General features: G+C 41.2%; 1 protein-coding gene and 1 long non-coding RNA gene across 2 annotated transcripts in view; one reads left to right on the top strand and one right to left on the bottom strand.

Annotated features, from left to right (window-relative positions):
* WT1 (WT1 transcription factor) overlaps nucleotides 1–27,454 on the top strand; it is a 134,120-nt gene that overhangs the window by 55,341 nt on the left and 51,325 nt on the right. Inside the window, exon 2 of the mRNA XM_069965783.1 lies at nucleotides 21,933–22,081. Coding sequence (XP_069821884.1) covers nucleotides 21,958–22,081 — 124 coding nt within the window. The 5' untranslated portion in view covers nucleotides 21,933–21,957. The remainder of the gene's footprint in view (nucleotides 1–21,932; nucleotides 22,082–27,454) is intronic.
* Nucleotides 10,047–25,399, bottom strand: LOC138788170 (uncharacterized). Its single transcript, XR_011362561.1, has 5 exons — nucleotides 25,305–25,399; nucleotides 21,901–22,041; nucleotides 14,028–14,099; nucleotides 11,439–11,566; nucleotides 10,047–10,278 (listed from the first exon to the last, which is right to left on the bottom strand). It is a non-coding gene; the product is annotated as an uncharacterized lncRNA (long non-coding RNA).

Genomic DNA, 27,454 nt, shown 5'->3' with positions numbered 1-27,454 from the left:
ATTGGGTGTATTTGGCTGATTATCGCCCATTACAGCCGATAATCATCTTGTGTAATAGAAGACAACAATCAGCTGACATGAACGATGTTGGCTGATCGTTGTCTTCTATTAAACAAAACGATTATCCTCCATAATGGCGCATAATTGCCCAAATATGCCCGATAATTGTTTAGTGTAATAGGGCCTTAAGGCTCTGTACACTTTTATGGGTACAATATTGCGACTCTCCACAGCCTGAAGTATACTGTATACTGTCAGAATGACAGTGGCAGAAGATTACAGGACAAACCCTTTAAACTCATAATAAAAAAAAGTTGCTCCTAGTAGAACAAGTCTGAAGGCCCCAACCTACGTGGCAGCACAAAGTGTAGCACATTGGAGAAGATGGAGTGGAGACACAAGCTGCGAACCTTGTCAAAAACTGTCGGACCACAATAGAGCCTTTGAATATTGCAAGTGGTGTAAGCACCATGAAATATGTTGCTAGAAAAATATTTCAATTATCTACTTTCCTTATTTTTAGAAAGGTGTCTTTTCCTTAAATAGAATCCTGTTGTGTTTTTAGGAAGGTGCCTTACTAGTTTTGTATATGCAGTGTTAGTGTCAGGCCTTTGAGTCTTTAGTGTATAGTACTGAACCCCCATAGAATAAAAGGTTGAATGATGGAGCATGAAGAATCTAGACAGGTTATAATAGGGAGTCTGGTCAAAAACGTGCCATAAATCTCCTTCAAGGAACTTCTTCCACCCCCACTTTCTATAAAATACGTTTGCAGCTTTTCATCTCTTTTAGCAGTGAGATGAGTTCATCATGTCATGATTATACAATCTTTTCATGTATAGAACCTGGCCCTGTCCTCCGTGTTCATCATGTCAGATCATGACAGACTAGCTGCATTGTTCTATGGTATCTACGGCATGGGATTCCTATCAGTGATAAGGGATTTTCACTGTCAAATAAAATTAGAATGTGACTATATGAGATAGATAGATAGATAGATTTTTTAGATACTAGATAGATAGATAGAATATAAAAATGGAATATGTTTAAGGCTATGTTCACACTACGTATAAGACTGGACGTTCCGTGACCCCGGCCGGGTCACGTAACGGCCGGTCTCTGGCTGGATCATCTCGGCTGGTACTTAAGTACCGGCCGGATGATCTTTCCGGCCGGGGAGCTCTGATGCGGGCGCATCAGCGTGTGCCCGCATCAGAGCTTACCATAGCACACAGTGAAGCGGGCGGCCGGGGCCGCTCGCTTCACTGTGTGAACTGACTGGTCTTTCTTCGGCCGGAATTCACTGAATTCCGGCCATAGAAAACTTACCCGTCAGTTATTTGCGGGCCCGCACAGATCCCGGCCGGAGCGTATACGATGTGTGTACGCTCCGGCCATGATGCCATTGCTTAATAGGCTGTGTTCCACTGCACAAAAACTACAACTGTTGTTGCCATCGGCAACAACGGCCGTAGTTTTACGTAGTGTGAACATAGCCTAATACTGTATAATCACAAGAAATCATGTAAATATTACATATTCACTGAGCCCTGACACCTGTTTAGAGATCTCTTTCCGGCAGTCATCTTATGCTGATTAGAGGCTGAGTAGATACTACAAGTACTGTACTGTAGCTGTAGGCAGATAACACAGAATCCACCACTGGTAATAACTAAGGTAGACAGCATCACTCCACCTTTCTGCACAGTAATTTCTGCAGAGCATGACCACTAAACTCTCTCTCTATTTTCTAACCGTGGTTTCCTTCTGTAAAACAAATTTACGCAGCTGTTATTCAAAACATGGGATGATAACTGTGTAGTGAAAATCAAGAAGGACATAAAAAAATGAAGAAGGAAAAAGACCAAAATAAAAAATGTATTTGTTTATTTGTGTTAATAGTAAAAAAAAAACCTTTAGGTTACAAACACACTTGGCGGGTCTGCAGCGAGTCTCCATGCTGCGTTTTTGCAGCGAGACTTGCTGCAGATCCCGGCCCTATACTTTTAATGGCAGACAAACAAGCAGCAGGGATGTACATCCCTGCTGCGAGTTTGTTTCCAGCCCACCCCATTAACCCCCCGGCCGCGGGAGCTGATACTTCACCTGATCCCGGCTCCGGCGGTTCCCGATGTCTTCAGCAAGCCGGAGCGGGGACCAGGTGAAGTATATGCTCCAGCCAGCCGCCCGCAGCCCCGGCCGCCCGATCGCCCCCCGGCAGCACCGATCGCACGCCCCCCCCAATCGCCCCCCGGCCGCTCGATCGCCCCCCGGCAGCACCGATCGCCCACCTGCAGCCCCCATCGGGGGGGGGGGGGGCTGGGGCTGCAGGGGGGCGTGCGAGCGATCGGTGCTGCGGGGGGGGGCGAGCGATCGGTGCTGCGGGGGGGCGTGCGATCGGCGGCCGGGGCTGCGGGCGGCTGGCTGGAGCATATACTTCACCTGGTCCCCGCTCCGGCTTGCTGAAGACATCGGGAACCGCCGGAGCCGGGATCAGGTGAAGTATCAGCTCCGGCGGCCGGGGGGTTAATGGGGTGGGCTGCAGACAAACTCGCAGCAGGGATGTACATCCCTGCTGCGTGTTTGTCTGCCATTAAAAGTATAGGGCCGGGATCTGCAGCGAGTCTCGCTGCAAAAACGCAGCATGGAGACTCGCTGCAGACCCGCCAAGTGGGTTTGTAACCTTAGGCTATATTCACAAATTATCGTTTTGGGCCCATCTTTTTGGATGTCCTTCATTTTGAAAAAAACGGTCGTCTTTTGTTAATCATTGCTGCCGCCGTAATTATCAAAAGACTAGTGTCTTTTGCTGTCAATAGGACAGCTGTCCAAAAAGATAGCCACAAAACAAAAATTATGGGGGAGATTTATCAAAGGGTGTAAAATTTAGACTGGTGCAAACTGCCCACAGCAACCAATCACAACAACTGGTGAAAGGAAAGCTGAGCTGTGATTGGTTGCTGTGGCAAGTTTGCACCAGTCTAAATTTTACACCCTTTGATAAATCTCCCCCCATGTGAACACAGCCTTTAGATGTTTTTAAAAGGTTTTTACCATCTCATTGGACGATAGCATATACCTAGGATATGTCTTTACTTTATGATTCATGTGGACGCAATCATTGGAACTCCAATTGCAATAATGAAGGTAATGCAGTGCTTGTGCTGTACTGCATCTTCTTTATTATTTTTTTCCCGCACAGCAACCCTTGGCTTCCAGATGCGCAGAAAGTATGCACAATCTGAACCCCCAAACTGCTTGTACCATCGGATAGCTGCTTTTAATCCAAGATCTGTCCTGGGGTCCGTTCGGTAAGTGATGCATTCCTAAAAAACAACTTTTCAACTTGCAGCTCTGTCAAATTGGTGTGGCTTAGAGTATCCGTGTTCTAGGCTTGCACCACCCTGTTCACCATTAGGAATGCCCCAAACGGGCTTTCTCCTAATTATCACCTGCCTGAACACTGCACAAGGGCCTTAACGATCCAGCACATGTGCAGTGTTCAGACAAGTGATGAATAGGAGAAATCCTACCTGGGGCATTTTTCTAATGGTGAAGAGGGTGGGGAGGAGGGACAGAGAGGTGGTGCAAGCCTAGGGCACGGATACTCTAGGCCACACCAATTTGACACGGGGCTGCAAGTTTAAAAGTTGTTTGAGGACAATAACTGTGTCACCTGCCGAATGGAGCCCAGAACAGATCTTGGATTAAAAGCAGCTATCTTATGGTACAAGAGGTTTTAGGAAGGCAGATTGTGGGTACAGAGTCGCTTTAAATCAAATGCACTCTAGAGGCTATATCATAAGAAGCCATTATACCAATCTAGTATGGAGGAAACTGAGTATGTGGAGGAAACACACATAGGTATATATGGAGTATAGGCTATGTTCACACTGCGTATGTTTCCGGCCGTAGTGCGAACCGCGAATATACGTACGTAGTTTTGAGGTTGATGCGTTCGCTTGAAAGTATACGATATACGCCCGCACAGTGCACACTACGTATGAGCTTACGGCCGGATCGTATACAGCGCCGTGAAAATGAACAATACCATTGTTTGAGGACGAAAATGTTGAAACACACGGCCGTGGATTTCCGTGCGGTCCCGTACAAAGTACTTATTTCAGCCAAATTGAACTTGATTTTTCGATCCAAAAGGTTCTGTGTGGTTTACGGGACTGGGCGAACATTTCCAAGTAAATGACCTGCCTCAGATCCCTTCAAACAAGCTAGGGAAGCATAACTGTACTATGGGCGTATGTTCGCGGTTCGTACGCATCCGGCCGCAGGTCTATTTTTCCCACACCCGTAGTTTCAGCCGCACATGTACGGCAGCTTACGAAATGCGGCTGGACTCGTACGCAGTGTGAACATAGCCTAAAACTGATTCTGACTGATTTAATATCAGTTTGATCATCTGAAATACCAGGCGGCATCCATATCAGCAGTGCAGAATTCATGGGTTATAAATACTGCATATACACGGTCACACTGTAGGGCACAAGCTGTTTCTTTGCAGGGCGCTTCTCATAAAATATCAATTAATTGCCCAGAATTCCTAGATAGGCGTTCTTGTGTTTATCTAAGTGAGTGACCGTAGCATGGAACAATTAAATTCTTGTTTTAGTTCTTCAGACCAAACATTTGTCTTTGAATATAAGCTTGCTGAGGTCTAGCAGGTGTTGGTAAAGAATGAAAGCTCTCCGGTGAATGAGCTGAATCTGGCTGATTCTCATTGTGCTCTCTATTTGGCCTTGATAGGACTCTCAGTACTGAATCCAGAAGCAAAATAATGTACTCCCCCACCTCTCGTGTCCTTCACCTCAGGAATTAAAAGTTTGAGAGATTGAAAAAAGGAAAATCTAACACAGAAGATAAATCATGTACATGACTCACATTTTGGTTTCAGATGCTACTTTTTAGGTCAATGCCTGTTACTATGTTACTATGGCCTGAATCCACTGATACAGAGTCACTAACAGGCCAGTGAATGACTTGGGAATCATGTATGTAATATCAGTTTCTCTACTTATATAGCGCTAACATATTCTGCAGTGCTGTATAAAGATTGTCACATATATCAGTTCCTGGCCCCAGTGGGGCTCAGAATCTAAATCAGCATTTTTTTTTTGGAGTGCAGGATGAAATCCATGAAAACATGGGAAGAACATACAAAAATAGTGTTGGTTGGATTTAAACTAAGGACCCCAAAGCCACAAAGCAAGAATGCAAACCAGTAAGTCACCTTGCTGCCTGTAAATACCGTACAGGACACACTATTAGGAAAGCATTATTACTAGGGATGCTCGCACCTCAAGATACTTAGATCCGATTCCAAGTGGCATTTGATTACAGGTATATTTGCTCTGTATTTTGGTCAGTATTTTTCAACCAAAACCAGGAGTGGATTGAAAACACAGGCTATGTTTACACACTGTTGCAATTTAATCGTCATTTAACCCTTAGACGACCCAGGGCATATAGTTACACCATGGAAGTCTGTCCCCAGACGACCTAGGGCGTAACTGTACGCCCTGGGTGTTTCTCCCGCTATGAAGCGCACTCCGGAGCGGAGCGCGCTTCATAGGAGGTGGGGGCCGGCTGCAATCAGCAGCCGGGACCTCACCAGTAATGACACGCTGCTGCGTGCCATTAACTCCTTAAACGCCGGGATCGCGACGCGACCGCAGCGTTTAAGTGTAAGTGACAGGGGGAGTCCCCTGTCACTTACCGATCGGGACCCCCGATCGGTAAAACGGACTGCCGGAGGTCTCTTACCTGCCTCCATGCGGTCCGATCGGCGATCTGCTGCACTAACCCTGCACAGGCAGGCTCAATGAGCAGATCGCCGATAACACTGATCAATGCTATGCCTATGGCATAGCAATGATCAGTGTAAAAATCCAAGTACTGGATGTAAAAGTCCCCAAAGGGACTTCAAATGTGTAAAAAAAAAAAGTTAAAAACACTAACACACAACCCCAAAACCCCTCCCCCCAATAAAAGTTGAAATCACCCCCCTTTCCCATTATATAAATAAAACATATAAAAATAAATAAACAAATCAACATATAATATACCGTAGCGTGCGTAATTGTCCGATCTATTAAAATATAATAAGCGTCATTGCGAACGGTAAACGGCGTAGACGAAAAGAGGGAAAAAAGTGCGCGGATTACCGATTTTATGTTACATTATATATAAAAAAAACATTAATAAAAAGTGATCAAAACGTCCGATCTTCACATAAAAAAAACTAGAGATCATGGCGGAAAAAATGACACCCCTTACAGCCCCGTAGGTGAAAAAATAAAACTGTTATAAGCGTCACAATAGTCCCATTTTATTTATAATTAATTGCCAAAAAAAGGATTTCATTTAAAAAAAAAAAATAACATTAGAGAATCTGTGTAACCTGCATATGGTTGTGTTCGGACTGACCTATAGAGTAATGGTATCATGTCGCTTTTACCATATAGTGCATTACGTAGACACAGGAACCCCCCAAACGTTACCATATTGCATTCTTTTTTGCGATTTCACCAATTTATATCTTCATAAATAATATATTTGGAATTTAATCATACATGTTATGGTAAAATGAAAGACGCCATTACAAAGTACAACTATTCCTGTAACAAATAAGCCCTTACATGGCCTTGTAGATAAAAAACTGAAAGTGCTAGAGCTCTTAGAAGGGGAGGAGGGAAAAACGGAAACACTAAGATCAAAATTTGCGCGGTCCACTGGGTCATTTTGGGCCTGGTCCTCAAATGTTAATGGCAAATAATGGTCATTATTTCAAAACAACGCCCATTGTTTTAAAACAACGGCAAATGTTTTAATTTAGTGTATGGCTGTCATTTAACGGCAATTAATGGCCCTTATTTCAAAACAATGACTGCTGTTTTCAAATAACACCAAATATTTGTCATTAAATGGCGGTCATCCACTAATTTTTTCAACAATGTGTGAACATATTCTTTCTTTGTTTCAAATCGACTCCTGGTTTTGGTTGAAAAATGCATATGCATTTGGATTGTTTTTCAAATGCTGTGGAAACTAGGCCCAACCCCCATTCTCTCCCAAAAGCCTTGCAATGTTGCTGGTAGTATCGGCAAATAAAATGCCCCATTACATGTCTGAACACACACCAATTTTATTTAGTCTCCAGACTATAAATCATTCCAGACTGTACATGGAAGATAATAACATCACATACCAAACTGTTTTGTTATTATTACTTTTAGGCTACAAACCCACTTGCCGGAGTCCCCTCGCTGCGTATTTGCAGCAAGACTCGCTGCAGCCCTATACTTTCAATGGCAGACAAACATGCAGCGAGTTTGTCCGCAGCCCGCCCCGTTAACCCCCCGGCCACCGGAGCTGATACTTTACCTGATCCCGGCTCCGGCTTGCTTCTGCGGTTCCTGGTGTCTTCACAAATTCCGTAGCGGGGACCAGGTGAAGTATATGCTCCAGCCAGCCGCCCGCCCGCAGCCCCTTTAACACCTCCCGCAGCCCTGGCCGCCCGATCGCCCCTCCCCGCAGCACCAATCGCTCCCCTGCAGCCCCGGGCGGCCAGGGCTGCGGAAGTTGTTAAACGGGCTGCGGGCGGGCGGCTGGCTGGAGCATATGCTTCACCTGGTCCCTGCTCCGGCTTGCTGAAGGCAATCATTTAGCAAGGGCTGCTCGAACATCGTAAGCGATCTTCTCCTGCGCTCTAAATGCATCCCTAGCTTACAGCCCGCTTAGCCAATCATTTTTCGCGGCGGTCCCAGCCAGTGATTGGCCGAGTGGCTCGTCAGCTCAGATGGGCCGCTCTGAAGCTGTAGTGCACGGTGCCAGGACGCATACAGAGCGCAGGAAAAAACGGGAGTGTGGACAGGTAAAGTATTAACTGTTTGGGTGTGTCAGTCATGCATTACTATTACACGTAGTGATCCATGATTTTAGGTCCAAGCCTAAAGAAACGATCATTGTTACACAGGGCAATAATTAGCTGGATCAAACTGATTCGGCCGATAGGGTCATGTTCACTAGAGATGAGCGAACCTCGAGCATGCTCGAGTCGATCCGAACCCGAATTTTCGGCATTTGATTAGCAGTGGCTGCTGAACTTGGATAAATCCCTAAGGCTATGTGGAAAACATGGATATAGTCATTGGCTGTATCCATGTTTTCCAGACAACCTTAGAGCTTTATGCAAGTTTAGCAGCCCCAGCTAATCAAATACCGAACGTTCGGGTTCGGATCGACTCGAACCCAAACCCGGTTTGCTCATCTCTAATGTTCACACATAGTATTTTTATCAGTGTTTTCGTCAGTGTTATTTCAACCAAAAAAAAGTGGCTTGGAAACACAGAAACTGTGCAAATCTTTCCATTATATTTTGTCCTGTTAGTTCCACTCCAGTTTTTGGTTGAAAATAGACTGACATAGTTATACTATGTGTAAACATAGCCTAAGGCTGGGTTCACACTGCGTTTTTTTCATCCGTTTTTTGTGTGCATCCGTTTTGATTCGTTTTTCTATTGACTTTCATTGTAAAAAAGTGGAAGTCAATGGAAAAACGGATGCACACAAATACATCCGTTTTTGGCAAAAAACGGATTGCAAAAAGGCAGTGTGAACCTAGCCTAAGACATAGCCGAAGAGTGTCATTTTTTAAATATTTATTTTATTATAAATGCACATAGAACGCCACAAATATATTCATTGGCATTTTTTTAAATTTAAAGTTGAAAATATAAAAAATACATAATAGTCTTGAAAATATAAAATCAGATAAGTCTGATCCTGTAGCTGAACTCCCTTCAGTTTGTCCCCTTAGGATATGTGCACACTAAGGAAATCTTGTGGATAACTTTTCCACGGATTCCGTTTCTCGTTCCTGTGCGCTCCCGCTTCACTGTGCGTCCGTCCCATAGACTCCATTCTATGGTCAGCCAGATTCCACCATCCGCCCAAAGAATGAATAAGTGTCAGAATCCGCGGCAGGATTGTTCGCGAGAATTCCTTAGTGTGCACATACCCTAAATGCTTAGGGTATGTGCACACTAAGGAATACATGCAGAAACTTCAAGCTGATTCCGCCTTGTGAATTGAGCCTTGTGAAAACTGCACACATTTGCTGCCTCAAATCAGGACATGTAGGAGGGACTTAATGCTAATAAATAAATCATGTGATATAACAAAATGTGCCACTTTGCACCATTCGGAAGCCAATGGGAATTCAGTGCGGCCTACAATTATTGGAAAAGTAAAGTCATGTTGTTGCCAATTTACCAAGAGAAGAACCATTGAAGTTTCCATTTAACATATACCGTATTTTTCCAGTTAACATAGAGAGTTTGGGATATACTCGCCGTATAAGACTACTCCTTTTCTTACGTACACCAAATTAATAAAAAACATCAGACAACAGTGAGATCTAAGAGGCAGAGAAGGAGGTACAGTAATACCGGTTGGATACAAGGGCGAAAGAGGGGTGTTTTTCTGGGCACAGAGCCACTTTACTGTATCTCTTTTGTCCATACCCGAGATGCCTGCAGCTTGCTCTGCCCCTAATATGGTTGCATACGGCGGGAATGCAGATGTTTTCGAGCTCCCCCCACTGTATGAGGGGACCGCAGATTCTCCAGTCAATTCCAAAGTTTTTCAGCACCCAGCAATAAGACGACACCCAGCGTATAAGACGACCCCTGACTTTTGAGAAGATTTTCCTGGCTTAAAAAGCAGTCTTATAGGCAGGAAAATACTGTAGTTATAGCTGAAAAAGGACACATATCCATCAAGTTCAACCAAGGAGGGGGTGGATGGAAGGAAGAGGAATGGATGAGGGGTACATTCTATCATTCTATACATATGCATTTATGTTGTTTTGTTCTAAGAACTTGTCACCCCACAGTACATAATCATATCCCTACAAAGTAGTTCACCACAATAATGAACAAACAGTGGTTTGAGCCATAATAGTATACACACACAGTATAAAAACAAAAAGATTGTATTAACGAGAAAAAAAGATCTTGCTTTATTAAAAATACTGGCTTGTCCCTAGTATTTCCAGCACACAGTTGTTACAGCCTCAAATCTTGACACGACACATCAGGACAACACACCTTGCTCTTTCATGTGTCACGCTGAGTGAGGGCAGCGGGCGTGCTAATGTAGTGACACATAGGCCTCATTAATGTATATGATTGCGCCTTGGTAGAGAGAGTAAGGAGACAATGGCTTTCTGTCCAGCGGCACTCATCTAGGAATCCATAGGACCTAAACAGCCACAAAACAAATTCAATATATCATTGAGCACAATTTTTATTTTGGTTATTTTGTGCCCACACAGTATTTTGGTCAGTATTTTGCAACCAAAACCAGGAGTGGATTGAAAAAAAATGAAAAAGGCTATGTTCACACACTGTTGAATATTTAGTGAAATAATTACTGTTGTTTTAAAACAATGGGCATTGTTTTGAAATAAAGGCCGTTATTTGCCATTAAATGACGGCCATCTACTCAATTACTCAGTGTGAGCATAGTCTTTTTGTGTTTTCAATTCACTCCTGGTTTTGGTTAAAAAATGCTGAGAAAAATTACTATGTGGGAACATAGCCTAAAAGTGTAATTATCATTGTAACAAACTTTTGGCTTGTCATAGTACATAACTTTGAGTGAAAATAATGTGTGAACAGGTCAAAAAAAAAGCAATGTTTCACAAAAGCACTTTGTAACTGAAAATGTTCTTTATTTTTATGGTTTTAATCAATTACTGTCCGGACGTTAGTCTATATGGTTTGCACTGCCAGACAATTTCCCATCGACTTCTCTGGAGTGCATTATTATATCGAAAATACTGCCGTATTTTTAGCTTGAAATTTTGTCCGTATTCCGCTTTTATTTCACTGTGTGTGAAAATAGCCCTTAGTATGGTCTCACTATTAATATTTTCAGGAAAAATACTGTTATGGGAAGAAATAATAAACACACTTCTAACAGCAACTTCTAACAAAGCAAATAGTTTTACTACTACTAATAATTAAAACAATGAGTTTTAATACATGTGTATGAATCTACAAAATGAAATAAGTTTTTTTGTTGTAGCAGTTTGTAGACCATTCTGCTCGAAATTTTACACAGTAAGAAATTATAATTATAATACTTTTTGTAATGTTTTATTTTATAATAAAATAATGAAACCTATATTTACCTACACACAGTTTTAATTTATATAAAAATTTAATAAAATAAAATAAAATAAAACAATATTAAAAAGATAAGAAAAAAATATAAAGTAGGATAAAAATATCATTGTAGTATAAAACTCATTTGTATCATGGGAACTGTGCTGTCGGTCACATATAAATGATCCTGCGCCCACTCTGTTTTTGTTAGTTCCTGTTTAGCTTTGATTAATTGTACTAAGAAATACACACATTGCAGTCCTGGGATACTGCAGCCATGTAAAAACAGTAAGCTGTTGTGATGTCCTTTTAGGTCACAAGAATTCATGCATCTTTCTGCTCTCATCTATACGTCTTCCTGTTCCGTCTTCATATTTGTACTGTAGATAGCAGAATAAAAGAGTATTTGAACAATGTTAACTCCTCTAGGAGTTGCCAAGTAGTAGTTTGAAATTTGTAGATTTCAGGGAAAAAGAACATTTTTGGAAATTGTTTTTAACCAGGTGGTCATCTTGCATTTAATATTTCTCTACCGTGAAATCCTCACCGGCTTATTAAATAGGAGCCAGTCTAAAGGAAAAGCTTGAGAAGTTAGCAGTTAGCCTTAAAGTTATGTATAAAATTGTCTGGATCATGGTGATAGAAAGCAGCTTCACAAAAGCAGAAAAAAAAATAGTTTACCGACTGAGGGAAGATTCCTTTTTTGCCATTTCCAAAGTCTTGAAAACAATTTCTTGGCTCAAAACATGAAAGGATAGGTGTGGAATGTTATCTGGAAGAACAAGGTCCTTCCTTAATCACTAAAATGTTTCACTTCCTTTTGAATTTAACTCCTTCAATTGTGTTCTTCTCTACATCCACCAAAATTCCCACTCACATGAGCGAATATTCTAGCGGCATTGGAAGCATTTTATTTCTATCAGTATGTTAACCCTTTCACAACCTGGTATCATTGATGCCTCAATGTCCAGGTCGTGATTTGACATCCACTCATGGGATTATAATGATCCCATAAGCTGATGTCCCTCGCTCTGCCCCCTCTCCTATGTCCCTTGCCACTGTCATAATCTTGTGACAGCGACAGGGGAGAGAGGGGAGGTGACAGAGCACACGGCCACGCGCCCGGCACGCATCCTGCCTTGCCTCCTTACCCCCGCCGGCCTCCATAGCTAGAGACCGGAATCCTAAGCTTCCGATTTCTATGGCTACCATTGGGGCTCTGCGATCAGTTTGCAGAGCCCCGATGCACACTGGAGAGACAATTCTCCCTCTGTAGAGGGAGAATTGTCTCTCCGGAGTCCTATAGATACTGCAGTCAAGCTGACCGCAGTATCAATAGGGTTAACTCTCAGCACCGGAGCGTGACTCCGGTGCCTAGAGTTACGGCGGGTTCCCGGCTATCACTGATAGCCGGGACCCGCCGCGGATGACCTAGGTGTAGCTCCAACACCTGTGTCATCCTGTGCAGTAAATTAACGTCGCTTCAGCACCAGGCATAGGCTGCAGCGACATTAATTTACTGTGCAGTGGCGGGAGAGGGTTAAGGTTATACATTATAGGGAATCTGGCCAGAGGTGTAGCTAGGTTTTCTTTTAGATTCAGTTTGCCATAATTTTTTTAAAAAAAGGCCGTTATTGCTGCAATTTAACTGACTTCAATGCAATGCATTGCTGTCAATGGGAGGACAGATGGCCAGTGCACACAATTTATTGAATAATGGACGTTATTGCCGCAGACAGCAAAATAATGATCATGACAATTATTTTCGGACGTCTTTTGCAAGTAGACATTTTTATTAGTTGTTCACACAAAGTTTTTCTTTTGTCACTGTTCTTTCTCTGTTTTTACAATTAAATTCAATGGACTTTTCAATTAAGCTGCACCCAAAGGCCAGTTAGTAATTCCAAACTAGAATAATGTACCAACACCAGTCATTGCACTAAGGGGAGGCCAAACAGCTAAATGATGTCTGTTATTTTAGACTCAAAATGAGAAACGCCGTTTTAAACAGAGCTGAAAAAACGTTGTGTGAACATAGCCTTAGCCAAAACTAAATAGACTGGACAATGTGGAGGAGGTTGTTGGCACCTTGCCTTCCCTAGCACCCACCACCCCACTCACATGCACAACTAAGATCCTAAATCTGGCCAGAATGTAGTCATATTCTGGAGAATTGGAAACATTCCATGACATTTCTCCATTTGGTAACAGTACTTTACAAAAAAAAAAAAAAAAGGAAAAGGAAAAGAAAGAATTTAGTAATTTAACTCTTTGTTTAGCTTAAAGGACTGCAACTATAATAGGGATGTTCGACTAATAAACTTTTATCAGCCTATTGGTTTCATGTCACAATTATTTGGACATACTTTTTAGGAGCGGTCTATTTTATTAAATTCTGTAGAGAAGTGCCTTGGGGTCCAAAAATATGCTCTTTGCCTTCATTACAATGAATGGGAGAAAAGCATTGTGTTGTGACAAACAGAAAACTGTAGATTATAGAAATATGAGGGCAGCAACTGCATTTTTGATAGGTGCTGATTCCTATATTATAATCCAGAGCTGCGTTAACTATTTTGCAGGCTTCAGTGCCGAAACCTCCCAGAATACCTTCTGGGTAGGATAGTATTGAATTATGGGAGCTTAGCTAACCCAACCTGTTAGCCAACAAGACTGTGACATGTTTCCAAGTAACCAGCAGAATTGTGAATGAAGCTGTGAATTTCATACAGGAACTCAGCATCAGTATAAGATATGTAATATAATGTAGTTACAGCAAGCATTTGCCCCATGTGCTGTATTGTAAGGTGTATCAGGCAGCAAATAGGAAGAAGATGTTGATACCTTCATATTATGGGCTTGTCTTCATATTCAGATTCCTTTAACCAGGCCTAAAGTGATCACATGGAGCTTTACCTTGGGACATAAGACACAATGGTTCATTCTAGACACAATTGTATACAATGCTAAGAACACAGCAGATGTATGTTGTGTCTCCTTATAATAAAAATAAACTGATCAGCCACATAATAATAATCCATTCAGCATCATGGAAGAAACCAGAAACACATTAGTGGTCACATAAAATTAATGGTAAGGCTTGTCTTACACAAACATCACATATTGTACCAAAGTTTGAAATCGTGAACATCTTGGTAAATATAGGTCTATGGTTTACACATTTACACACACTTAAAATTAGTGAAAGTTACCGGATGTTATATAGACAACAAAACATGAAACCTGTCCAAATCCGAAGACTTTAGCAATCTTAAAATTACTGACTCAAGTTTATGAAGTTGTCTCCTATCATTCAGCTAAAGGAGACATGTCCCATCCTGCAGGTCTGATGCCCTGAACCGGCTTGGGTCTCCTATTATTCAGATAAAAGTGACCCATGCTGGACAATTTGCCCTCAAAAGGGCATGTGTTATTGGGCTGAGATCATTTAAAGGAGCATATAATGGTAGATATGTTCTATGATCAATTTGTTTTTCACTAAAGAAAATCGTTCACAGCTTTATAAAAATCTTTCTGCTCTGCATGTATTTTCTAATAAGTAATGTACTGACATCAGATATGGTGTCTGCCATACAGACTCTTAACATGTCATAGAAGTATTTGTGTTGGAATACCCCTTTAAAGGGGTTATCAGGTTAGGGAACATTACATATATGGTAGCAGGTATATAGCAAAAAAAAATAAAAAAATAAAATAATAATAATAATTAAAAAAGCTATGCTTACCTCTCCATGCTTTTCAGTGTCCTACTTTATTGCTTTCTATGTACCTGCAACCATATATATAATATTTTCTCTAGCCCCTTTAATTATTAAGGACAAAAAAAATTCTAGGAATCAGAACTATTAAACCATGAAAGGGACCTCCTCTATGAGCCAAAATGATGAGCAGAAAGACACTCTACCAAACCTGTCTGTGCATTACATGGGCCATTCTATTGTTTGGTTTTAACCAGTGATATGGGCCCATGCACACAGAGCAAAATAGGCACAAATTCAGAGCCGAGCCCGCCCTGGAGACTCTGCTTGAAATTCTGCCTGTCCTATTGCTTCAATGGGATTTCTCATGCGCCTCCACTCTCCGCTCAAAGAATGAACATGTTTGCATGGGCCCTTTGCTCTGTGTGCATGGGCCCTTACAGTTCATTAAATGGAAAACAGACCAAAGAACACAGTTGATGACAGGAAAACCAGAGTATGTGTCATAATAAAGGTTCCCTATATTTAACCAGCCAGATGGTGCCTTAAGGACCAGAGCAAATTTTTTAAATCTAACTTGTCTCACTTTATGCGGTTATAGCTCAGTGATGCTGTAACTTAAAAATTTCTGTGTTCACCGTGCGAGTTTAATCGCATGATTATTTTATTGCCAGCATCATTGTGCATGGGGCGATACTAAATATGTGTACTTTTTTTATTTATTTCCCCCCCCCCCTACATTTACTATTAGCATAGAGGCTTCGCACAGCCCCGATTTGAACAAAAGGACAATTCTCCCTCTTTTCTGCTCTATAGATGCTGCGGTCGCACTGATCGCAGCACCTATAGAGTTAACTGCCGTGGCCTGAGCGCGAACGCACCACAAAAAGTGACGGTCACATTTGTGGTTCGGGAACAGGTTAAATCAATTTCGAATGTAAACTATTTTATAAACAATTTTTGCAGGTTTTTTTCTCTTCCTTGCTATTATCTATGTTGAAAAAATGTTGCCTTATTTACTCTGACTACTTTACAATGTATATAGTAAGTCTCAAGACTTTGTTATGTTGTGACCTTTAACACCCCATTAACACAAACAGAATTTTAGAAATGTTTGTAAATGTTTAAAAAAGGAAATAAAAGTATGCTCAGACATAATTATTTAGACCCTTTACTCTGACCCTGGAAATTTGGCTCTGGGGTCTTTACTTTCTCTTTATTATCTTTGAGAAGTTGCTACCCCTTGATTGGAGTCACCTGTAGTAAATTCTAGTTATTAGACATGATTTAGAAAGACACAGTCCTATCTATATAAGGTCTCACAGCTGACAATGTATTTCAGAGCGAAAACCAAACTACGAGGAGGAAAGAACTGCCTGTAAAACTCAGGTAAAAAAAAGCATTCATTTGGCTGACAGTTATTGAAGGAGTATAGGCCCCCTTATGCTACACACTTTAACAACACCATCCTCACCTTTGCCCCACCCATAGTGTCCCAAATGGTAAGGTAGGTAGGTGCCCCTACTAGGTACTTAGATGTCCCCAATAGGTAGATGAGGTGGCCCTCAAGGAGAGAGTTGCCCCACAATAAGTAGTTAATTAATAGGTAGAGCTGCCATCTAGGAAGTAAAAAAGTGCCCCCCAGAAGGCAGATCTGCCTAGTCCCTCAGGAACAGCTGCTCGGTGTAGGCAGAGTGGTGCCCAGAAGGTAGAGCTGCATCTCAGTATGTAGAGCTACCCCCTAGGAAGTAAAGAGTTAACACACAGTAGGCAGAGCTTTCCCTGTATGTATAGATGTCACCTTGCAGGTAGAGCTGTCTCTACTAGGCAGAGTGTCCCCCTTGTATATAGTACTGTCCCCAATAAGTAAAGAGTTACCCTACAGAATAGTGTCCCCAGTATTCAGAGCTGTGCCAAGAAATTATGCAGTTGCCCCCCCCAAGCAAAGAGCTGCCCCCCAATAGTTAGAGCAGACCAATAGTAATTAATGTTGCTTCCTAATATGTATAAGCAACCATGTCTCCTTCTACATCTGTCCTATGGCCTATGTCAATGAGTTATCTCCAGGTTACTAATATAACCTGTAACTATGTACCGCAAATAGAATAGAACATGGTACATATCCCTTACCTACTTTGCATGACAGTACCAAGTGGCACTGTTTTATTGCAGTAGAGCCAACCAATATATAGTTACATTATGCAGGGGCCATTGACTGACTGTACTCCAAAGGGGCCCCTTGTGGAAACCATGTGCATTCTACTTGAGCTGTGTATTTGATATTTTGCCATGTAGCAGGTGAATAATCTCTGTGGCTAGCCCACCTTCCAGATTTCATTATCTCTTACACCCTTAAAAAATATTTTAATTAGTAAACGGAAAAAAGTTAGTGAGATGGTTTGTACATAGTTCTAGCCGGATGCTGCTTTTAGTGCATACCACTACAGCTAATATGAATTTATGGCCTTCTGGTAAGGGCAGAAACAAATACTCTCCTGATGAAAAGCTTGATTTCCCAGTGCTAACTGAACCAAATGCATTTAACTTGAACCGCAAGGTCAATCCTACTGCTGTAGTAGAAGAACTGGGATAATTTATGGCCGTGAAGCTGGTAGTACCACTGTTGTTTTTGTCGATGCATCTACTTTCATATTTCTTAACTTCATATTAACTAATTTTGGATATGATCCCAAGTTAAAATTCCAGGCATTTATGGTAGAGAACAGTTACTGTCACAAGTGATTTTATATGGTCCTTAAAAATGTTCATAAATTATTGGAGGCAATATATTTTAGCTCTTCCTGTTTTAAAGCAAAAACGGTTGGTTGTGTGAACCTTATCGTATACTGGGATTTTCTCGAATTGCTTTGACAGGTGACTTCTTTCACTTGAGGGTAACCCTGATTTACATACATAGCAGCATAGTTTATTAGTTGTCTTGCAGGAACAAGGGAAGTGAAAGTCAGGGAAAGCAGGGCTTTTGCATGTAGTGAAGGCACCGACTGCACTCCCAAAGTCCTCTACATTTGGCTCCCTGACAGTCAGTCATATAGCTACATGGGGGAATGTACCAACTGGGGTACACTGAGAGACCTGGATTCAAAGAGGGGACCTACTATATGAAAGCACAGATGGGCCTAATACAACATAAGGGCACAGAGGAAGCCTATTTACTACATTGGAATTACTAAGAGAGGGCTAATGCTTTATGGGTCCACTGAGAAGCCTAGTAATATATGTGGGCACAGAAAGGCTTTACACTACCTCATCATACAGAGGGGCCTTAATACTATATGAGGGCACAGAGGAGTGTTCATACTATATGGGGTCACAGGGGGCTTTAATACAGATAATAAGGCACAAAGGAGCCTAACTACTATATGTGTTGGAGCAAAAAAACTAAAATGTTTCAACAGAAAAGAATTGTGGCCCTGGGCAGATGGAAAAGAAAAGTGAATAATTCCAATTTGAGAAGACACCACCTGGGAGTCACTATATAACTGCACTGCCTAGCAGTTATATAGCACTAACTAGGGCTGAAACATATCAGTGCTTGCTGGCTCTTCCAGTCAGATGTATAAGAAAAAAAAAACTAATGAGTAAAGGCCCTATAACAAGAAACGATTATTGGCCGTATTCGGCCAATATCGGACGTTACAGTCGATAATAGTCTTGTGTAATAGAAGACAACGATCAGCCGACATGAACAATGTCGGCTGATCGTTTTGTTTCAACATGTTTAAAAATCAACGATCACCATAGCAGCGATCTGCTGCTATCACCATAGCAGCGATCTGCTGCTGTCACCCTGTGCAATAGCGCCAGCAGACCGCCGCTATCTCCTATGGGCTGCCCCCCCCCAGCTCCCCGCAGTCCCCCTGCTCGCTGTTGGCGCAAGTAATAGCGAGTGGGGAACGAGGAGGAGCAAGAGATGACCTGACAGGTTGACGCTCGCTTGCTCCTCTCGTCGCCCCGTGTGATAGGGGCTTAAAAGTTTTAACAAGCTTTAGCAATGTTGGATATTTTTTTTTTTACAATGAGCCAATGTAGTCCACTGAATCCCGAATAATTTTATGGTTGGTCATCACTATGAGAACCACACCATATTTTTGTGCTTTTGATTTATTAGCGAATTCTGATGATTTAAACCTTTATTTATGTCCCAGTTTCTAACGTCATTTTACTTGCACCATCTGGAGCCCCATCAGGTAGGTTGAGATTAAAGCCTTCATTTGGCCAAATATTAATACATACAAATGCATAGCACAAGATTATTTGGCCCCCTGTAGGATTTTGTACAAGAAACAAAAAAAAAAACATAAAACAAAAGTGGATGTAAAGAACAATGTATGCCAACAAACCCCTTCAACAGCAGACCTGATCATTAAATCAGCTTGGTAATGTATAAAATAAATGAAATACGCCTTAAACATATAAACTTGCCTGAAGGACCTTTCTTTTTTTTTTCCTCTTTTTGTTTTTGGCAGCCATTAAAAAAAACAAATAGAAGAGATTGCTTCATTGTCATATAAAGACACAATAAATAAAGTTTTATAAGTTGGCTTTGTGCAGCAGATGACACCAGTTCTCAGACACTTTCAGCGTTTTGAGTAATTTAGTGACTTGTGGTATAATCCTTGGGAGACATTTTTACTTTCTGTATCTACGTAGCATTTGGAAGGATCTGCATTGGGTGGACACCCATTGTTCAGCCTAGCAGTCCCAATGGACATTATAAACATAAGTTATGCATCACTGTACTTATGTCTTCTCACAAATTATAAAAATGTATTTCTGGATATTCTGAGGCTTATCAAATGAAATATTTTTGGAAATGCATTCATTTAGCAAACTTGTCTCCTTCTCCTGATATATTGCTCTTTCCCTCCTATTGACAGCTCGTTGTCTTGGCCACAGACCACCACTCTGCTCTGGTCTTACTGGTGTAAATATCGCTATAGTATATATATTTATATATATATTATACACTATATATGAACTGTATATCTATATACTATATATTAATATATAGTCCCAGACCACTGCTTCTAGAATGGAGTAGTAGTTGGTAACCTAGACAATGAGCTGTCAACAGGGAAAGAGTGGCATAACAGGAGGAGGCAAGTTTGGTAAATTAAAGGGGTTATTCAGAGCTACTAAAACATGGCCAATTTCTTTAAGAGACAGCACCACTCTTATCTCCAGTTTGGGTGGGGTTCTGTAACTCAGTTCCATGGAAGTGAATGGAGCTTAATTGCAAACCACACCTGAACTGGAGACAAGAGTCACATTGTATCTGGAAGAAAGTGGCCATGTTTTTGTAGCTCTGAATAACCCCTTTTTAACATATTTTCAAAAATATTTAAATTGACGAGTCCTACAACTTTACTTATATTAGTTGGAGATGGAGATACCCTTTTAGGCTATGTTCCCACATGGTATTTTTGCTCAGTATGTTGGTCAGTATTTTGCAACCAAAGTGGATTAAAACACAGAAAGTCTATGCTCACACACTGTTGAAATTGAATAGATGGCTGTCATTTAATGGCAAATAATTACCATAATTTTAAAACAGTGGCCGATGTTTTGAAATAGTGGCCGTTTTTTGTCATTAAATGACGGCCATTTACTAATTTCAACATGTGTGAACATAGCCTTTCTGTGTTTTCAAACAGCTCCTGGTTTTGGTTGCAAAATACTGACCAAAATTACTGTGTGGGAACATAGCCTTAGGTTACAAACCCACTTGGTGGGTCTGCAGCGAGTCTCAATGCTGCGTTTTTGCAGCGAGACTCGCTGCAGATCCCGGCCCTATGCTTTTAATGGCAGACAAACACGCAGCAGGGATGTACATCCCTGCTGCGAGTTTGTCTGCAGCCCTCCCCATTAACCCCCCGGCCGCCGGAGCTGATACTTCACCTGATCCCGGCTCCGGCGGTTCCCGATATCTTCAGCAAGCCGGAGCGGGGACCAGGTGAAGTATATGCTCCAGTCAGCCGCCTGCAGCCCCGGCCGCCTGATCGCCCCCCCGCAGCCCCGGCCGCCCCCCCGCAGCCCCGGCCGCCCGATCGCCCCCCCCGCAGCCCCGGCCGCCCAATCGCCCCCCGCAGCCCCGGCCGCCCCCCCGCAGCCCCGGCCGCCCGATCGCCCCCCCGCAGCCCCGGCCGCCCGATTGCCCCCCCCCGCAGCACCGATCGCACGCCCCCACCGCAGCACCGATCGCACGCCCCCCCGCAGCACCGATTTCACGGCCCCCGATCGAGCGGCCGGGGCTGCAGGGGGGCGTGTAAGCGATCGGTGCTGCGGGGGGGCGTGCGATCGGTGCTGCGGGGGGGGGGCGATCGGGTGGCCGGGGCTGCGGGGGGGGCGATCGGGCGGCCGGGGCTGCGGGGGGGCGATCGGGCGGCCGGGGCTGCAGGCGGCTGGCTGGAGCATATACTTCACCTGGTCCCCGCTCCGGCTTGCTGAAGACATCGGGAACCGCCGGAGCCGGGATCAGGTGAAGTATCAGCTCCGGCGGCCGGGTGGTTAATGGGGAACTCTGCAGACAAACTCGCAGCAGGGATGTACATCCCTGCTGCATGTTTGTCTGCCATTAAAAGCATAGGGCCGGGATCTGCAGCGAGTCTCGCTGCAAAAACGCAGCATGGAGACTCGCTGCAGACCCGCCAAGTGGGTTTGTAACCTTAAAGCAAATGTACCAGTTCTAGTAGTGATCCCCCCACTACCTAATCAGTGCCATCATGGAGCTCGGTGTTGGTTTCTTTATGTGCTCTGGCCATTGTGGGTGACGCAGCCAGACTTGATTCTAATTGAGGCACGACACTAAGGGGAGGGGATACACGGGGGAGCCAGGTCCGCCTCCAATGCTCATGCACATTCTCCTAAAAGGGGTAGTGCAGCTGTTTTGTTTTTCGCTTAATTAACACACATTACAAAGTTATGTTTGGCCCCGCTCCCCCCTCCCCCCCCCTGGAATTTAAATAAAGTATACATACCAAATTACTGTCGATCCCATCCTCTTCTCCAGGGCGCCATCTTGGGTCGATGTCGTCATGCGCACCAGCAGCCTTTTCTCTGCCTTTCACTGCACCCGAACCAGGAAGCGAGGATGGCGACCGAAGATGGCGGGGACGCGGCTAATGGGAAATTTGAAAGGCGATCATTACCAGTGGGATGGTAAGTATATTTTATGTTTGTGTCTGTGTTTGTTTGTTTTTGTGTGTGGCCGCCGCACTACCCCTTTAAGGATTTCAATTACATAAATTCTAATGAAATTGAATAGACAATGGCCCAGATTTATCAATGCTGCGCTAGGCAAATACTTGAAAATAATTTTTGTACAAAGCATCTGTGATTATTTTTAAGTATTCACCTAGCACAGCATTGTTGACTTCAGATTATGTCTGATAGAAGGCATAAATCAAGCTGAACATCTATGTCTGCTTTGGAGCAGGCATAGATTTTTGCAGCCATCTCAGGCTGGCCAGATTTACTAAGAGCATGAGGGCATTGGTTTTTACCAGACTGGTGTACTAATATGCTGGTTTCATAAATTTCCCCCAATAGCCCTGCACTGGCTCTTTAAAAATACTTTAAAATAGGGATGACACAACCTAGATTTGGTCCCCTCTTTCCATGAGCAAGATACTAATCATATGGGCTAACTCTATGGCTGGATTAGCTGAACATTTAATGGTGATAGGGCTGGCTGTCTCCCCTATGACAGCAGATGCTAAAGGGGAGGGAGATCAAACATGACTGATGCTTTTATTATTAGGGATAATAAAGCCAAACAGATATCTTTCCCAAAACCCTCATACACATTCATGCTCAACTGTGCATTCATATATTCTAAATGAAGGGAATGGGAATGTTGTTAAGCCACTCCCAGACACCACAGGTGAAGGCTTATCTCTCTAAGAACAAAAAGATTGGGCAGTTGAAATCCAATATGCCTGATCCTTCTCTCTCAACTTTGGGAGTTGGGAGGTCTCCATATACTAAAACAGTCGGTTGACCAACTTTTTTCTAATTTATATGGAGAAATTTCAAAGAAATAGTGGGGAGAGATTGTGTAATAAATCCTTATGGTGATCTATGACTTTACACTAAAAAAAAGTGATGAAAAGCAATCAACAGCCTCCGCAAACAAAACATTAGATTATTTACAGGCCAAGTTTCTAATAGGCATCTAAAAAATTTGGCTAAGCGTTAATCAGTGTTTACTTTTCTTTATCATATTACGTAAGTATTATAATTTATAATATAATAAAAGTAAATTAAGAATATATTTTCCCACATTTTATTTCAAATTTAACAATAGTAAACAAAACAGTAAAAAAAACAAAACAAACAATAATACAAAATATTCTATAAGCAGGCTAAAAACTTTTTGGAGGCAGCAATATAAAGAAGTATAAGTGAAAGATATGTTTAAAAACATGTGAAAGTATCCTCACAAGTGAGTTATGGCTTAGAATTTGACTTCTATGGCGATGATATATGTACATACGTGAGATCCCGCTGATATCATTTGTCATGTTCAACTTTAGTTCCATATATTATTTATCACAAAATGCATTTTGTATCTCACTGAAAACTGCCATCTGTGTAGAATTATAGCATTTCTCTATTCTAAAAACATTATCATCAATCAAGAGGCATTCTCTCCTTTGGACCACATAAAGCGCAGTAGGTGATTTCTGATGTAAATTTGGATCTTTCTCATCTCTTTCCCCCCACAAATCCCAGAGATTTATATCATTCAAATTGTCTGCAGTTTGTGTCCCATTCCCTTTGGCTGCCGGTCAGGTGTGTACAAGGCTCCCAAATCTAAATAAAAAAGTCTGCTACCAGAGGTAGAGAAAAGAAAAGAGAAAAAAGGCTGGGTTGCAATCTGTTTTTTTCCCCCATCCATTTTTGCAAAAAAACCCAGACACAGGCTATGTTCACACAACGTCAAAAATATTTAAAAGTCGGCCGATTTTTATATTTAAAAAAACTTGGGAAGACGGACGTTCAACGCACACAATGCATTGAAAAACAGACGTTCTTGCCGCGGACGTCAAAATAATGAACATGAACATTATTTTCGGACGTCTTTTGCAAGCAGCGGACGTTTTTTATTTGTAGTTCACACACAGTTTTCTTTTTGTCACCGTTCTGTCTCCGTTTTTGCTATTAAATTCAATGGACTTTTCAATTAAGCCCCATTCAATGGCCGATTAGTAACCAAACTAGAATAATGTGCAAACACCCGTCAGTGCACTAAGGGGGCTCAGGCAGCTAAATAACGTTCGTTATTTTAGACTCAAAATGATGGACGTCATTTTAAACGTAGATGAAAAAACGTTGTGTGAACATAGCCAAAAAAAAAGAATGAATAAACAGATGCATTTGTGAGCATCTCTTTTGATCTGTTTTTCTATTGACTTCTATTATAAAAAAAAACAAAAAAAACGGATCATAACACATCTTTTTTTTTATTGTACACAAAAACGTAGACGACCACATTTTTGTGTACGTTTAAAAAAATGGGTATGTGTTTTGATTTAGATTTTTTTTATAATGGAAGTCAAACGAAAAGAGATTAAAATGGAATGCACACAAATGCTCCACTTTTCCATCAATTTTTCATCCATTTTCGCAAACCCACCTTAAAAATAATAAAACCATTCTTATATCTTCCTTTTAATTTTCTTTTTGATTTTTTTTTTTAAATGATTTAGGCCACACCCTCATCTGCAATTTTTTTTGCATTTTTTTTTTTTTTTTAGAATGCCACTCTTTTGGAAGCCAACACAATTTTTTAAGTAAATTATACGGTCCCCACAGGACCTGGGAAAATTGTGGGGCATGTAAGGTAAAAAAAAAATGTGACCATTGATCCTTTATGCCCTAGTATGTTATGAGACAGCCAAATATATATATTTTTTTTAAAGATGTACATTAAACGTTATATATAGGCTATGTTCACACAATGTTTTTTCAACTCTGTTTCAAATGACGCCCGTCATTTTGAGTCTAAAATCGTCATTTAGCAGCCTTGCCTTCCCTTAGTGTAGGGACAGCTGCTGGTACATTATTCTAGTTTGGGGTTACTAATTAGCCTTTGTGGCTTAATTGAAAAGTCCATTGAATTTAATAATAAAAACGTAGAAAGAGCGATGACAAAAGAAAAACTGTGTGTGAACAACTAATAAAAAAACCTCTGCTGTTTGCAAAAAACGTCCGAAAATAATGTTCATGTTTATTATTTTGTCGTCTACAGTAAAAACGTCCGTTATTCAATACATTGTCAGTTAAATCCCGGCAATAATGGACGTGTTTCAAAATAGAAAAATCGGCCGCCTTTTCTCTATTTTTGACGTTGTGTGAACATAGCCTTATACTGTATTACCTTGTCTGCGCAGTTCTGCTGAACTGGCAGTTAAATGGCATCCAGGAAGTTAGAAAACTGGCCTCTGTGTAATCCACGCTGTCTCCTGCTTGCCCCCTCCCTCTCAGGAGATAGAAGTCATGTGACATCTGTCATCAGTGTTCATTGATGTCACTGTATTTATTATCTCTGTACTAAGACATCACTGTGTTTATTAATTCTGTTGTGTTGCTGTTTATTATTTGGATGGTCGTAATTTTCCTACATATAGCAATATAAAATAGAACACAATTGTCTTAATATGCTATAGAATTTCTCCCTCCCCCTCTCGACCCCACAAACTAATTGGCTTTTGGATGTGTCTTTAATTGAAATGTCCATTGAATTTAATAGTAAAAATGGATAAGAACGGCGACAAAAAAACCCTGTGTGTTAACAACTAAAAAATAACGTCCGCTGTTTGTAAAAGACATCATGATCATTATTTTGACGCCACGTCATTTTATACACTGTGCATTGGACGTACGTCATTCCATTGACTTCAATGCATTGCATTGCAGTCAGTTAAATTGCGGCAATAACGGACGTCTTTTTTCGACGTTGTGTGAACATGGCCTTATTTTGGTATATATTTTATTATGAATTATGCAAATATATTAGTTATTATTTAATAAGGCAAATGTTTAACAACATTTTTAACAATTAAATTTTTTAGGGTATGTTTACACTTAATTTTTTTTCTGGCTGTATTTTTTTTTGACAGCTGTCATTTGAGACGAAGATATGACTGTATTTTGATAATTATGGCCATTAATAAAGAGCACAATCCTTATCAACGGCTGTAATGATCAAAATATGGCCATATTTTGGTCTTAAAAAACGTTGTGTAAACATAGCTTCAATTAAAAAATAATGCTAACAATTCTTTTTTTTTTTAAGAAAGATTATTTTATACACAATATTAACTTTTTATAGTATAATATAAATATTACTTTTGTTATTAATAATCTTCATTAAACTATTTAGTATAAATAGTAATAATGTCATAAAATAACTAAAACCTAATTATTATTTGATATAAATAAATAATACATGCTGAAATAATATACAATATATTCATAATGATAATTTATATTTAATGTGTAGAAATATGAATTGAATATAATAATAATAATAATAATAATAATAATAATAATAATAATTATCATGTTCTGACTTTCCTCTTCCTACAGGTGCAGTGTGTATTCTGTACTAGTTTTTCTCTAGGAAAAGTTGAACATGGGGTCAGGGGCTCTTCCCTGTAACCTCAGACTGAAATTCCAGATGGTTATTTAGCCCTGTGCTAGTCTCAGTTCATCAACTTCATGAAGCTGAGAATCATCTCTGGTTATAGCCCTGGCTGTGGCATTAATGCAGAACAAATTGAGACATATCCTCTGTGTAATTAGTTCCAGAATTTATAAGATTTACGGTGAAATAATAGAGAGGGCCACAAATAACCGCTTAATGTTCTGACTCTGTTCTAAGGTGGGAAGTCTCTTTTGTGCACATTTCTGCAGGATATATAGTAAAGTGGATTACAAGTTACCAAATTGTGTAAAATAAAAACCACTGGATAATGGTAATTCACAGAATACAGTGCTGTGAACCACATTAGCCTGTATCAGAGGTGCAGCTACAGATGGTACAAAGGTACCAGTGGCTACTGGCCTGGGTGCTTTCCTGCCACATGAGACATCTGTATTATACTTACAGCATTTGTCTAATTTGTATCTCCGAATTGCAGCAGGTGTCAGCAGTGGGTCTCCATCATTGTCTGATAACATGTCAAAAGTTATTTCAAATTACACTAACGCTTCAAGAGTTACTTCATAGGGGTTCCCAGGATTAGGAAAAAAGGTCTGGTATTGTAGCACAATGTAGCACAATCACTTAAATGGAGCCGAGCTGCAATATCAGACAGAGCCCACAGGCAGAAGTGGCACTGTTGCAAAATATTCTTTCCTCTGCTTGGCAGTTGCATTATTATCATCTATGGTCCCATTAAGTTATTTCTGCCAAAAATTAAATTAAAAAAAAAAATGGGACAGCTGTGGTATTGGCTTTGATCTATTAAATAGATGATGGCCGCTGCGCTCCACAATAATTACTCGGCTGCAGAGTTCTAATGC

This window comes from Dendropsophus ebraccatus, chromosome 4 (assembly GCF_027789765.1).
Source record: "Dendropsophus ebraccatus isolate aDenEbr1 chromosome 4, aDenEbr1.pat, whole genome shotgun sequence".
Classification (NCBI taxonomy): domain Eukaryota; kingdom Metazoa; phylum Chordata; class Amphibia; order Anura; family Hylidae; genus Dendropsophus; species Dendropsophus ebraccatus.
Note: the sequence above shows the minus strand (reverse complement) of the source record. Positions and strands in the feature narration are given on the sequence as shown.